Here is a 14,169-nt window from a genome sequence, read left to right on the forward strand (position 1 = left end):
AGCCCCTTAGAGAATGCCAGCATTGGACAGTTCTTGATATTGAGAAGAAATGGTGTAGGGCTTGCATTAATTCATCATTCTGTTCATTGTAAGTCAGTAACAGATGACTGTGCCAATGTTACAGAATAACATCCATTAATAATCAGCACTTCCAGCTGAGAAACGCAAGGCTGACCTTTTTGAGCCACTGGATCACAGCCGCTGTTAAGACACAGCAAATCAGAACATGCCCTACAGATACTGGCTGTGGCTATATGTCTTAATTTATTTTTAAAATGAAGAAAGGAAAATTGGACTTTCTGAGAGAGATTTGAGGTATCAGTGAGTTTAGTGAAAGACTGAAGAAACAATTCCTCACAGCAGGATTTTCAAGACCCACTGCTACAGTTTAGAACCAAAAGCCATAATCAGGACATCTTGAAGAACATACTTAGGCATATACTTTCATGTGAGGAGAGTGCAGGATTTACTGTAAAGACTAAATACTTTGGTTCTTAAAACAAAAATGAGACACAAAAATTCCTACAAGTTCTGCCTGGGTACCAATGCTAACTCCTCAGACGTAATATCCAGTATAAATATATTTTTACTTATGATCTTCTGATCACAGTTTAGAAGTTCTGGTCAGGTTTGTGGTTTTTTTTTTTTTAAAGGAACAATAAAAACAGTCAGTGTGTGAGAAAGTGCGAGAAAGTTTCTCAAACTCAAACAAGGTGAAAAAGTTTTTGATCTTTTCTTCCTTGTGGCTTCCAATGTAAGCTATGGGGCTGTATGAATAGCAGCATAGCCAAGGGAAGTGATTATTTCCCTTTACTCAGGCCTCATTAAACCACATCTGGAGTACCAGTAGAGACCAGTAACAAGTGGTGTTCCTCAGGGGTTGATACTGGGACCAGTGCTGTTTAACGTCTTTGTCGGCAACATGGACAGTGGGATAGAGTGCACCCTCAGCAAGTTTGCCGAAGACACCAAGCTCGGTGGTGTGGCTGATATGCTGGAGAGAAGGGATGCCATGCAGAGGGACCCGGACAGGCCTTGAGAGGTGGGCCCATGCAAACCTCATGAAGTTCAACCAGGCCAGGTGGAAGGTCCTTCACATGGGTCACAGCAATCCCAAGCACAAATACAGGCTGGGCAGAGAATGGATTGAGAGCAGCCCTGAGGAGGACGACTTGGGGGTGTTGGTGGATGAGAAGCTCAACATGAGCCAGCAATGCGTGCTCGCAGCCCAGAAAGCCAACCGCATCCTGGGTTGCATCAAAAGAAATGTGGCCAGCAGGTGATTCTGCCCCTCTACACTGCTCTCGTGAGACCCCACCTGGAGTACCGAGTCCAGCTCTGAAGCCCCCAACATAAGGACATGGAACTGTTGGAACAAGTCCAGTGGAGGGCCACGAAGATGATCAGAGGGATAGAACACCTCCCCTATGAAGACAGGCTGAGAAAGTTGGGGTTGTTCAGCCTGGAGAAGAGAAGGCTCCAGGGAGACCTTATAGCAGCCTTCCAGTATCCAAAGGGGGCCTACAGGAGAAATGGGTAGGGACTCTTTATCAGGAAGTGCAGTCATGGGAAAAGAGGTGACAGTTTTAAACTGAAAAAGGGTAGATTTAGATTAGGTACTAGAAAGAAATTCTTTACTGTGAGGATGATGAGACACTGGAACAGGCTGCCCAGAGAAATTGTGGATGCCCCATCCCTGGAGGTGTTCAAGATCAGGCTGGATGGGGCTTTGAGCAACCTGGTCTAGTGGAAGATGACCCTGCCCATGGCAGGGAGTTGTAACTAGATGATCTTTAAGGTCCCTTCCAACTCAAACCATTTTATGATTCTATGCCACAAGCAATTTTGTCCCCCATCAGGACAAGAAATATGTTGATAAACTTTAACAAGTCCAGGGGAGGGTGCCCAAGACAGTTGGAGCCGGAGCTTAAAGTTCCATGAGGAGAGGTGGTAGGACCAGGGGTCATTCAGCTCTGAGACGCGGCTTCAGGGGCACCTCACAGTAGCGCCCCAACACCTAAGGGAAGGTTATAGAAAAGACTGAGCCAGGTTTTTTACAAAGGTGCATACTGAGAGACAATGGCCACAAACTGAAGTCAGGAGGATATAAGGGGGGAAATTAAAAACCAAACTAACTACTGTGAGGCTAACTACGCACTGGAAGAGGTTGCAGACCTCTGCTCCCAGAGACATTCAAAACCCAACAGGAAAAAGCCCTGAGCAACCACATTTAAATTCAGTGTTGCATCGAGCAGGAGACTGGAAAAGAAACCTCCTGAAGTCCCTTCCAGCCTGGGGTACTATGAAGAAGGAAACAGAGACGAAACAGAGCCCATCCTATAATCACCTCAGAAATCTTGCAGGGGAGCGGCCAACCTCAGCTGCTTCAAAAGCATGTATGAGAAACCCAACCTGAATAACTATGGAATTACTTGTCCCACAGAACATTATTCTTTCTGCTGAAAACAGATGCTAGTTTCCGTGACTTAGCTATCCCATCCTTCTTGTTTGTTTTTTTTTGTTTTTTTTTTTTTGTTTGTTTTTTTTTAAACAACTGCTACATTCTTATTTCAGTGTATTTCAACAATGACTAACATACATTAATTATGCAGGCAGGATACTCTGGTAATGAGACTTTCTCGCTCCTTCCAGTTTGCAATATTGTGTAGTGTTGGAACAATCGTACTACTTTTCCATTTCAAGGGCACCAGGAAAACAGCTTCCTCCATAGGGGGAAGAAACAAATGGAATTCCCCCAAATACAGTAACAGTAAATACAGGCAGGAAAGAACTTGGTATCCTTCTTCTGCAGTTCTCGCAATTCCAACAGCTTCATCCTCCAGGGCACACTAATGACTATCTGGGACCTTCTGTCACTTCCTTACTATTGCCAGTATAGCTCATCACCGAGCAGCCAAGTTGTAGGAAACAAGATTTGTGTATTGCCTCTTTTCTGCATTTTAATGTGGACTTCTCCAAGCAACTGTGATATTGGCAGATGACAATGAAAAGCTGTGAGAAACAGGTTTTGATGTTTATGTACCCTAATGGCCACGATGACTGAGTTTGTTGACTCAGTTCAATAAGAACAAATGGCTGACAGGTTAAACACTACAGAAGGGTATTTTAAGATACATTGTATCAACAAAATTGTATATATACACAGTATTTCTTGTATAATATTTTGCCTCAGAGTATACACATAGACACTGTGTTTCAAGGTCAAACAAATCAAAAGATTAGAACTTGGGGAGAAAAGCTGTATTGGGTCGAGGAAGTAAAATATGGTCAATTTTCTCAGACCAGGGACTTCTCTCATGACAAAGGCATGACTTGCAGAAGAGCGATGGAAAACAAAATGTCCCTGAATGCTAATCCTTCTAAATATTACAGGGCTCTCCATTCAGAGCAACCAGCCATTAACGAAGGAGATTAAGTCAATTATTGGATTCATTTCGAAAGGAGGTGGGAGTACATTTAAGGATTGTGTGGTACAGAGTAAATATGACTTGTGCAGCTGACAAAGTTTTTCTCCCCCATCCGTTGTGCTCTCTTCTGTGCTGTATCTTAGGGAATATAAAGGTTGTTTCGTCTGAGAGTAAGTAAAGAGTGAAGCTCTGAGCTAAGCTGTACAATCTGCTGTGCTAACAAGCACAGTAGTAGGCTCACATAAGGAAGACTTTCGAACACAACTACACCCCATGGAAATGACAGGCCCCTCAAGGAGCAAGAAGGGAAAAATGCATTTTCATAGTACTATGGTCACATACATTATTGCCCAACAAAGATCAAAGGTCCTGACCAATGTACCATATGGTAAGAAGAGCATGAAAGCTTAGGAAAAGGAAGATGTGTAACATCAGGCAGGAAGGAGAAGGTCATTTATCATAGAAGTAAATCACAAAGAGTTCCCCTGATCAACAAATGTATGAAAACAGTTAATTAAAAAAATCATTAAAACCATAGGAGTGTCTTTTGTTCTGTTCTGTCATAAGAAGAAACCTGAACAGACTTCAGAAGAAAACAGTCAACAAGGTCAGAGAAAATGTCACATCAAAGTCTATATACAGGTTTATAAGAAAAAACGTTGTGAAAAGCACGAACTATGGAGATTAAGGTCTTTCCAGTTGAAACATATTTTCACACAGAGACAGATAGACACAGTACCACACTGGGGTTGTTTTGTTTTTTTCTCAGTTACACACTGAAATGATGGATGAAAGTGCTAAACTTGATTATCTTTACCAGAAGCTTTGTTTTCAAGAACAGAGCAATGGGGTCTTATCCAAAGCATTTTTTTAAAAAAGCTGGTTATTGATTTCCTGCAATTTATAGAAAATAAGCTATGGAAGAAGTATTTATTATTTACATAGCACTATACTGCAAATACACATGCCTAGCATTTAGCTAACAAATATGAGAGAAGGGTCATACTTCACAGATCTTTGTTCTCTAAATTAAACACTGATTTGACAGGTGTTAAATATCTAGAAAAGGAAGAAGGAAGAGGAAGAATCAAAAAGATCATGCAGCTTCTCTCGCTGGTGGCACATGTATCACAACAGAATTTCTTTGACCGACAGCACTACCACCTGAAGAAAACACTTTTAAAATCTAGCATTTAGAAAAGTTGTAAATATTTCTCTATGATTTTTTTTATACAGAAACACAAAATTATTGCCATCAAAGAAAATGTTTGTGTTATCAATGACTCATGAAAAAATGTAGAAACTATAATTCCATGCTTGCAACTGAAAGTGTGCTCCTAAAAGATGCCCTGTAATACACGTGTCCCAGAAAGTCTGGTCTCTGACAAATTTTCAGAAAGTTAAAACATGTAGTTTCTTTTAGGTTGTTGTCTTGTATAAGTGGATATAAGTATGAACCTGTGTCAAAAAATGTGGTGTTATTAAGGAATGTAATAGGACAGGTCTTTAGAATTCTAAGGCCTGAGCAAAGGACCAATGAATTGAAAAACATTTTAGCAATCACATTACAGCTATTAATACTGTTTAACAATACTTTCATAGAAGTAGGCCAACAAAGTGACAACATGAGCTACTATTTATTTACGGCAGTAAAAGTTTTCTACGTAAATCAGGATTTGTGGAGGCAAACTTCCCTCACTTGCCTTTGGCTTATGAATTCATCTATTCTCAGTGACCAGGAAACTGCTCTTCTGAAAGATGTTGCAAAAAGCCACAAGTATAACAAGCGAAGAAAAACACAACACAAACAGGTTGCAGCCACTATGCAAACATTGGACATATTCCAGACATTTTCCAATATATGACCATGTATTAAAACAAAATTAAAGGTAAATGTCACTGTACTTGCTTGCTAGGAAGTTAGCAGGTGATTCCCTAGATAAGCAAATCAACAATATCAGTGATACTTAATGCTGTAATCAGCATCACATATTACAGCTGGAGATTTATCAATTTGGAGAAAGGATTACTTTCAGGTCACAAGGGGTACACAGGCTACCTAACATGTTTCACTGATCATTCCTTTATGAGCCTTTGCAACCTCAATCTGCATTTAACAAAAGCTAAACTAAGGTTAAAGGCTAAACATATACTTGCAAATTGGAATGCAGGACTGCTAGCAAAAGGAGTTCAACGTTCCTCAAATTACCCAGGAGCTAATTTCTCTAATAGCATGTCTTTCATCAAAAAAACCCACCTCTGCATACAGTTAATTGAGTGGTATTAACACGGCTAGGGAAAAGACAGCACTTGTTTAGCACCTCTTTACCCACACAGGGTTTTGCATCCTTCAGCGCATGGAGAATTTGGAACACATCCCCTTATCTGTTAAGGAAATAATTTTCAGTCTCCCATGCAACTTCCGAACAAGGAGCAGAATTGACCCTCACTCTAATACTACTTAAATACTTCAGTTTTAAGTTATGGTTCTGTCAAGCTACATTAACAAATTAGTGGCTTGGAAACAGTAGACAGAGTATGTAATGTCTGCAATCCCGTGCTTTATAATATTTTGCCAAAAAGGGAGTGATTAGTGTATCACTCACAAACACACAGACTCACTTCTTTAAATTCTACTTCATTTCCAAGAGCTTCCAAACTGAAGACTACATGAATGAGCTCAGAGAAGAAGTGCTATGCTGCACACTCTAATGTTTCAAATTGTAAAAGTATAGTGTCCTAAAACTCTTTATTTATGGGGAAGGCAGATTTACATAATCCTCATCCCTTTCTCTTCAGAACCAGACAATTGATAGGAAACTCAGAGCTGTTAATTTCTACAGTTAATCTTAACAGTTGATTTTATGCCTTGCAAATGTTATTCTAAAGTGTTAGAGTAAATAGAACACTAGACTGTTGTTGATTTAAGTGATTATACATACTTTTTCCCATCCAAAGGACTATTTACTAAGGCAACAAACTGAAAACAAATTAAAGAGTACTCCTTTTTATTCACGGTGGAGTTCACCCACGGAATTCATTGCTACAGGATATTATCAAGGCTAACACTACAGCTCAGAATTAAAGACATAAAAGAAATTAAGATACAGAATAGCAACCTTAATGTGACATTCAGGTTTTACAACTGCCTACTCAAGACGGGAAATGGACAGGTACGACTCTCAGGAGAAGAGAAGAAGTGCATTAGTTCAACCACATCCTGAACGTAATGCATCAAAGGATACGCTTCTAACAAACGCACCAAAATAAGGATATTATATAATTCAACTTGTGGAGGTCTTTTGTTGGCTTTTTTTTTTTTAATATTCAAAATCTTAAGCTGATTTATCTGACAAAATAACCCCCAGTATACCAGTTTCTCTCAGTACAACAGTCAGAAGACTCCATCACTCATATTCCTGCCAGCAACCTACGCTTTTTCTGAAAACTTCTTATCTGCATGCTGGCGGCTTCTGACCTGCTTAGCTTCAGAGATCTATCAAGATGACAGCATGAAGACCTGCGATCACCACAAAAGTAATGTCAGAGAAAACTTTTACCCTAGAAAACAAACCTGGATTGATTTAGTTACAAATACTGGTCAATCTGCTGCAGCACAGAAAAAGCAAACCCAAAAGAACAACTATACAGCCTTTTACTAGCTTAGCAGGTCATACTTCACTATCTTTAGACCTGCCTAAAGATATTACAAAGGCTTGTAAAAGCTACTTGACTACACAGACTCTTTCACTAAATAGCACTTGCTAACATCATTCTTCACAATAGAAAGCAAACAGGCTGTTCTTAGAGTGCTGCAGTCCAACATGAGAAAGTAGTTACTGATGTTCTTCAAGTGAAACATTACCCTCGAAATAAGACGCTTCAGCTTCATCAGGGCTATCATTTCAATGTGAAAAGGGAAAGAGAAAAGAGATGTCGAGAAGAAAAGCTGGAGTGCAAACACCCAGCAGCGTTACATGCATGTGAAAAAGATTTTGTTATGAAGGAGCACATCATTTGAAGTCCCTCTCAGATACGATCCATTTAATGATATTCCCCTCCAAGAGTCCTTCCATCAGCGCCAACCACTCTGAAGTTGGTCTGCTTTTGCCAGCATTTCCAACTCCCCAACTCCAACAGACATGCTGGTAAAGCTGCACCACAAAATTATTTTAGTGCTTTAGTGGTTAAAACTCTTGCACTCTGTCCCCCCAGCCTGCTGTTCTAAGAACTTTTGTTTCCCACATTTCTGGACTTCTGGTAAACTACCTGAAATTAAAGAGCTCTGTGGCTACATATGTACAGGTGCAATAATAGTACCATTCTTCTCCTTGACCTCCCTCAGAAATATCCTCAGAAAAAATGAGTTATGTGTTCCCAAAATACGTACAGGCCTGTCATTTCATGCTATGATTTGACTGCTCTGATTAAAAAAACAGCTATATGGCTCAGTGTTGTACCTGCAGTTTAAAAGACAGAAAGGGAATTTCATGCATGACATGATTTGCAACTGATACCCATGAGCTCCAGCACTACAAATAAAGGATTCAAAAGCTTTCCAGTTCCTACAGTCACCAGGCGAAAGGTCCACTTTCTCCAAGTAACTCTCTCCAATCAGTTCCCTCCCATTGATTTCCATTCCCAAGTTCAATACTGTCTGTGGAACAAGTTACCTTCCGGGCAAGCCCTAAGCCTTGCAAATTTATAGGTTCCAGCTTTATCTCATCTTAACCATTAAGTGGATTCAAATCACTTAACAGAACAGTTAGGATAAATAAGTAGAGGTGGTAAGAGCTTAAGGAGAGACGATTTATTCCCATTCTCTATGGGATGCATCTTTAAATAGAGTTTCCCAGCCTGCATGTTAGGGGGAAGCAGAGGCAGCCAACCTGAGATGGCTGTTACAGAAGAGAGCAAGCACCGTGCCTGCAGGCGACTGCTGCCTCCCCGCTCTCCCCAAAACACTTTTCTCTGGATCTTAATTGACCTAAGATAGAAGCCACAGAGATTGAGATGACATTTGCTTTTTGTGCTCAAGAAAATCTAACCCTGTGCCTACAAGCTTGGAAAATGTTGCTCCGGCAAGGTTGTATGTATTTATTCCCCTTGACACCTTTCACCTGCTCCCATTTAACTGGGCAAAACTTCCTTTAATAAAAGAAGCCAGATAAATTTCTAAAACATTTGAATGGGGGAAGGAAACCTAACAGCCATTTTAAGATCTCTTCTGCAAACTGGCATCCAAGTTTGGTTGTTGGTTTTTTTTAGCACACTACCCATTAAGGGGTTCCTAGACTTTTTGTTGCTGTGACTAACATTTTTATGAGTGTTCTGGGACAACAACAGAGTTTTAAAACGTAACAGAAAGTCTATGTGAATCTCCCTCATGCTGCTCCCTATCATTTTCTCAGTACATCATAATAAATATTCCCCAGTTCCACTATAACAAAAAAGAAATAAAATTTAAAAAAAAAAGTTCAACATTTCTTTGCATTCTTTTCAGTAACTAACCAATTTTAGAGCATAACAAGCAGCACTCTCACTGACTATTGTGAAATTTATTTCAGCTTTAAAAATATGTCAGTTTTTTAAATATGTATGTATACACACACATCCACTCATATACGGTCATATGCAATATCACTACGCAAATTGCCCTCTAGTATGCATCACAACTTGCTTTGTCATCACCTTGACATCATCTGTACAGAGAGGCACATAAAAAACATTCAGTTCCCTGAAAATCACAAAAAAATGTCATATTGTGCCATCATTTTTAAATAGCTACCTCCAGTGAAATCAACGACATTTATTGCATGGCATCGTTCACTGCATCCACAGACTTGCCTTAATATTACAGATTTATCCAACTGACTCTCTATAGAAAATGTGAATAGTAATAATTCAAAACATCAAAACATATAGAGAGGTATTGGATTCTGAAATAATCTTTAAAACACATAATTTTAACGGCATTTTAATACCTGCTGACATAGCAATGCAGACGCTTCCCCTCCAAAGTTTCCATCAATATGTGTTAATTTGGGGATAAAGGTCAAAGAGCACCCAAGCATGTTGGAATCTACCTTTTCCTTCCAAGGCAGAACAAGGACCTCAGTCCGGCTGAGGCGCTTCCAACAATTGAATATACGTGGTTTTGAAAATACTGTGTATGCTTTAAAAAATATTCTCTGTAACACATCGTTTATATCCTGAAGAGATCATCATTCTGATTCATTCAATATCATTCTGATGAACCACAGTCACTGAAAGGAGAAATAAAAGTAACTCCCTCTATTTACCAGGAGTTCAAAGACTTGGCTTGAAGAAACAAGTGAAAACTTCCAATATCTGAACTCTGTCACCTACAAAAAACTCTAAAGTATTTTTGTTCTACCTGCCACCACTTACCAAACACTGATACCTGTGCTCACCCTCTCAAAAAAACCCCAACTTTCTAGAAGTTCCTACAATTCTTACTTCATCTGGGTCAAAATTCACGAGTTGAGAAAGCAAGTGTACCTTCTTGGAAGTGCCTGGGCCAGGCAGCTACCTCACTGAAGCCGATTTGCTGATAACACACAATCCAGCAGCATCAGTCAAAAACCAGAGAAAGGTGTTCTTTCTATGCATTTTTTTCCCAGCACCCCATTTGAAAATAATACTATTTTGCTTAAAAGAAAACTAATGAATTGTGTGTGAAGTAAAACAATTGGAAGCAGGAGAATTAAAAATTGTTATGAAGTGATGTAAACCGCAACTTTGTGGTTCAAGTTTTTATAAACCAAAGAAAGCAATTAGCAAAAGATTGTTCTGATGCTTCATGTCAGAGAGACAAATCACATTGTGCATGTTTCAAGTTCATATGAGTAACAAAAAAAGACAGGTTCATGCCAAGGCTCAAGCTTGAAAAAACACAAAAAAAAGCCCACTTCCCACCACCAGTGCCAAAAGCTCCCTCTCCTCCATTTTATTATTTGTTTTTTCAGCATTGTACTATGCTGAAACATGCTGTACTATGTACTATGATACAGGAAAATATCACATTGCAGTAATCTCACTAAAAAAAAAAAACAAAAAAACCAACAAAAAATACCCAACAAAACAACAACAGATCCAACTGTCTTATTACAGAACACAGTACTTTAATTTCAAGGAAGTTCCACGTTACCATGAGTTATCATTTAAGCTCTAGGCTCGCATCAGACTGAACGTAAGATTTTATCATGAAAATAACATGATGGTGGATCAACTTTGAAGTCATAACCCTACAATCAGCTTTTCAATCTCCGAAATCTTTCATTTTGTACATGTTAAATTTCCTGTCTTCGGCAGACACTCAAGACATGCCATTCTTGAGATTTAAATGAATACATCTAGGCTTACCTGCACAAGATTACATTTTTCAGTGCTACAGATCTGATCCTAAAAAATTCTTACAAGCAATTGTGTTTTCTCAGTTACGTGGTAGTAATCAATGCTTGGAAAGTATTTCATACCAGTAAAGATAACTAGCATTTGTATTTAAGTTTTACTTACTTTTAAAATAAAGTATTTAAAGTATTAAGGATTTAAAGCATTAACCATTTTTAAAGTATATAAAGAATCACCTTTCAGCTTAGCAGATGTGTTATTTTTAACAAGTTCACCACAGCTGCCATTGCCCTCCACACACCTCATCAGGGCTCTCCAACCTTGTTACTTTCTACTCTTAGAAACAGAAATGCAAATTATACCACAATAAGAAACTACATTAATCTATCCAGCATTTTAAAATCACACATGCACGGATTCTGAACCAAATGAACAACTCCGTATTTCCACCCTTTTGGTGCTGCCAGACACATTTACTGCTCAGACAGGGGTGGGAGAGACAAGGCATCACTCTGCGTCCTCGTGGCAGCTTTTCAGCTGCGGATGTAGCCTCAGTGTAAGTCACATAAAAAACCATCACTCTGATATATGAACTCTAAAAAGCCTTTTTCCAGAAGCCCACGAAACACTTCCCTGATGCTTTGGAAAGGAGGAGAGCATTGGCTGAGGGATAACTCAGGTGCAGACACAGGAAAAGTGGAGAAGTGAAGCAGGCTGAACCAGGTTTCACCCTAGGGAGGACTCCGCTAACAGCTTGTAAAGGGGAAAAGAATAACACCTACAGACGCAGTAAATTAAGGTAAAAGATGTTTGTTCATTTACTGATTCCTTTCTCAAATCCAACTGAACAAGATCACTAAGTCCAAAACTAGAAACACCGCATTGGGATTTCTTTTTCATACTCAGTACGAGAAGTCCCTCCTGCAGGTTATTTATTTCGATTAATCTTCAGATGAGTAAGATTTACTACCATAAGCAATTCATGACAACATCAGTTCTCATCTGTGGAGATATTACTGCAATGCGAAAGTACCTCTGCATTACTAAATATCAGGAACCAGTACAGCAGAACAATTTTATCTGAACTTGTTTTGATAGAGTTTGGCGAGAACTATAGTGAGCACCTGAAAGAACAAAATCTCCACTATTTCAATATTTTAACAGCTAGATATTATGTGATTAGGAGTAGTATAAATAAATTCCACCTGAACACAACCTATCTTCTAGAATCTTCCCTTTTCCCCATGTGTCTTTCCAGCAAATTTATCCTCATCCATAATCCAAACATGTTTCATTAGACTAAAGAAAACATAGATGGGGCCCATCAGGTTTCAAACAAGGGGTACCGTATTCCCAACCCTGGCATTGGAAGATCTGCCTGGTACCACCACCCTTTGGCCTTGAGGACAACCTGCCACCTGCCCCATCCACCACCACCCAGCTCCTTTGCACACAGCGCTCCCACACACGGACCACCAAGGCATTGACACCCACTTGCACACGGATGGCCTCAAAGCAGGTGGGGCCCCTCACCTGCTGCCATGGGCCTGGGGAACTGTGGCCTCCCCAGCACCAGCCACCAAGCACAGGGTGACAGACTTTGGAAAGGTCGGAAAGCGGGTGCAGGCACTGGTGGTGGGCTGAAAAGCTGCCTTCATCTCACACTTTGTAGAACCCCGCTAACGGCACCCACCACACCACCTCAACCAAAGCAATGGGCAAAAAAGTGCATTTTCTCTGCCTGTCCATGAAAACAAGAGGGGTTGCATACTGCGAGGCACCAGGGAGCAACCTGGGTCCCACATGCCTCTGGCGGGCCTGGGGATGGGGTCCGCATCCTCTTTCCCAGAGGAGAAGTCGGATGCAGCGGAGGGTACCTGGAGCGAGAGCATCGGGCACCTCCACGCAAGGCAGAGGGAAGATACTGAGATCGAGCGGTGTTGGCCGGGCCACCACGGGGCTTGTCAAGGGCAAAGCCCTGGGAAGTCTGCGGGCCGGGAAGGGGCTGGTGGTGGCCGGGACCGGCCCGGGAGCTCCGCGGCGGCCGCGCAAGGTACGGCCGGCACCGCTCCGCCGCCCGCGGAAGATGCGCGGCGTGGAGCTGACCGCCGACAGGCTCCTTTCCGCGCCCTGCGGAAAGTGGGCACCATCCCCGGCCCACGCTTTCCCTCCCCCCGTCCCGCAGCGTCCCACCGTCCCTGCCGGCACCAGCCCCAGCCCCGGCCGCGCCGCCCTCCGCAACCCCGGCTTTCGAGGCGAGTCCGTCCTCCTACCGACCCAACGAGTAACCGTTGCTTATTCAGAGTTTTATTTTCAAACTGTGCGGAGGGCATGGATTAATATTAACATATTCACCCATGGCCGGACACCGCAGTTCTCCATCCAAAAATAATTCCTCTCTTGGATGGCCGCCTGCAAAGTAACGCGATTTAATAAACTGAAATTTCTCTCTCTCCCCCTCAAAAGAAGAAAAATCTTTCTCCTGAAAACCTCCGTAAATTAAGAGAACTGCTCCTTCCGAAGGACGCTCACTCCCCGCGCTTACAAAGTACCCCCGAAACCCTAACGAGGCGGATGAACCAGAACGCCTGAAGGGCTGAATCCTCCTCTGTCTCACGCCTTCCCCAAGGGTGCGGGGGCGACGCGGGGCACGGGAGCCAGCGGTGGTTCTTCCGCGCGAGGAACGGCGGAGCCCCGCACGCCAGTGCTGCGGCGGGGAGCAGAGCCCCGCCACACGTGCGAGCCCCGCACCCCCGGGCGGACAGCAACAAAAAAACGACTAACAGCAAATATGTAAGAAATAAGGGGCGAGCTACAAAGTTTAAAAGTTTCTTGGGGAAATAGAGGAACGAGGGAGGGAGCAGCCGCGAGGAAGGAGAGCGGAGCATCCCACAAACCGGGCAGCGAGGACGGTCCGGCGGCCCCCGGGACGCGCAACCCGCCCGGCGACCCGCCGACGGAGAGAGGGACGTACCGGCAGTCAGGCACACGGGCAGGAGCAGCCGGAAGGTGAGCCCGCACACCACCTCGGTGGCCATCGCGGCGGGGCGAGGGTCGCGGCCGGCCGGCCGGAGAGCCGTCCCTCTCTGCGCGCCACCGCCGCTCCTAGGTCCGCCCGTGCGCGGAGCCGCCGCGCCGGCGGAGCATCGCCCGTCCCACTCCTCGCCTCGCCGCAGCCGCGCCGCCTCACGCCTCCCGCCGCATCCCGGCGGCAGCCCGTGCGACCAGCGCCTCGGCCGCGCCGCACCCCCCCGGCCCGGGGCACGCACACGCCCGCCCCCTCGGGGCTCCCCCCACCGCCCCCTTTCCCTCCGCCGGCAGCGCGGAGCGGACACCCCCCGGCCCCCCCCCCCGGCAGCAGCCCCGC

At 43.0% G+C, this 14,169-nt stretch overlaps 1 protein-coding gene across 1 annotated transcript in view; it reads right to left on the reverse strand.

Annotated features, from left to right (window-relative positions):
• Window positions 1-13,840, reverse strand: part of PIEZO2 (piezo type mechanosensitive ion channel component 2) — a 325,545-nt gene extending 311,705 nt beyond the window's left edge. Inside the window, exon 1 of the mRNA XM_074146852.1 lies at window positions 13,777-13,840. Within this exon, the coding sequence (XP_074002953.1) occupies window positions 13,777-13,840 (64 nt within the window). The remainder of the gene's footprint in view (window positions 1-13,776) is intronic.
• Window positions 13,841-14,169: the final 329 nt, after the last annotated feature.

Source organism: Numenius arquata, chromosome 4 (assembly GCF_964106895.1).
Source record: "Numenius arquata chromosome 4, bNumArq3.hap1.1, whole genome shotgun sequence".
NCBI classification, from domain to species: Eukaryota; Metazoa; Chordata; class Aves; order Charadriiformes; family Scolopacidae; genus Numenius; species Numenius arquata.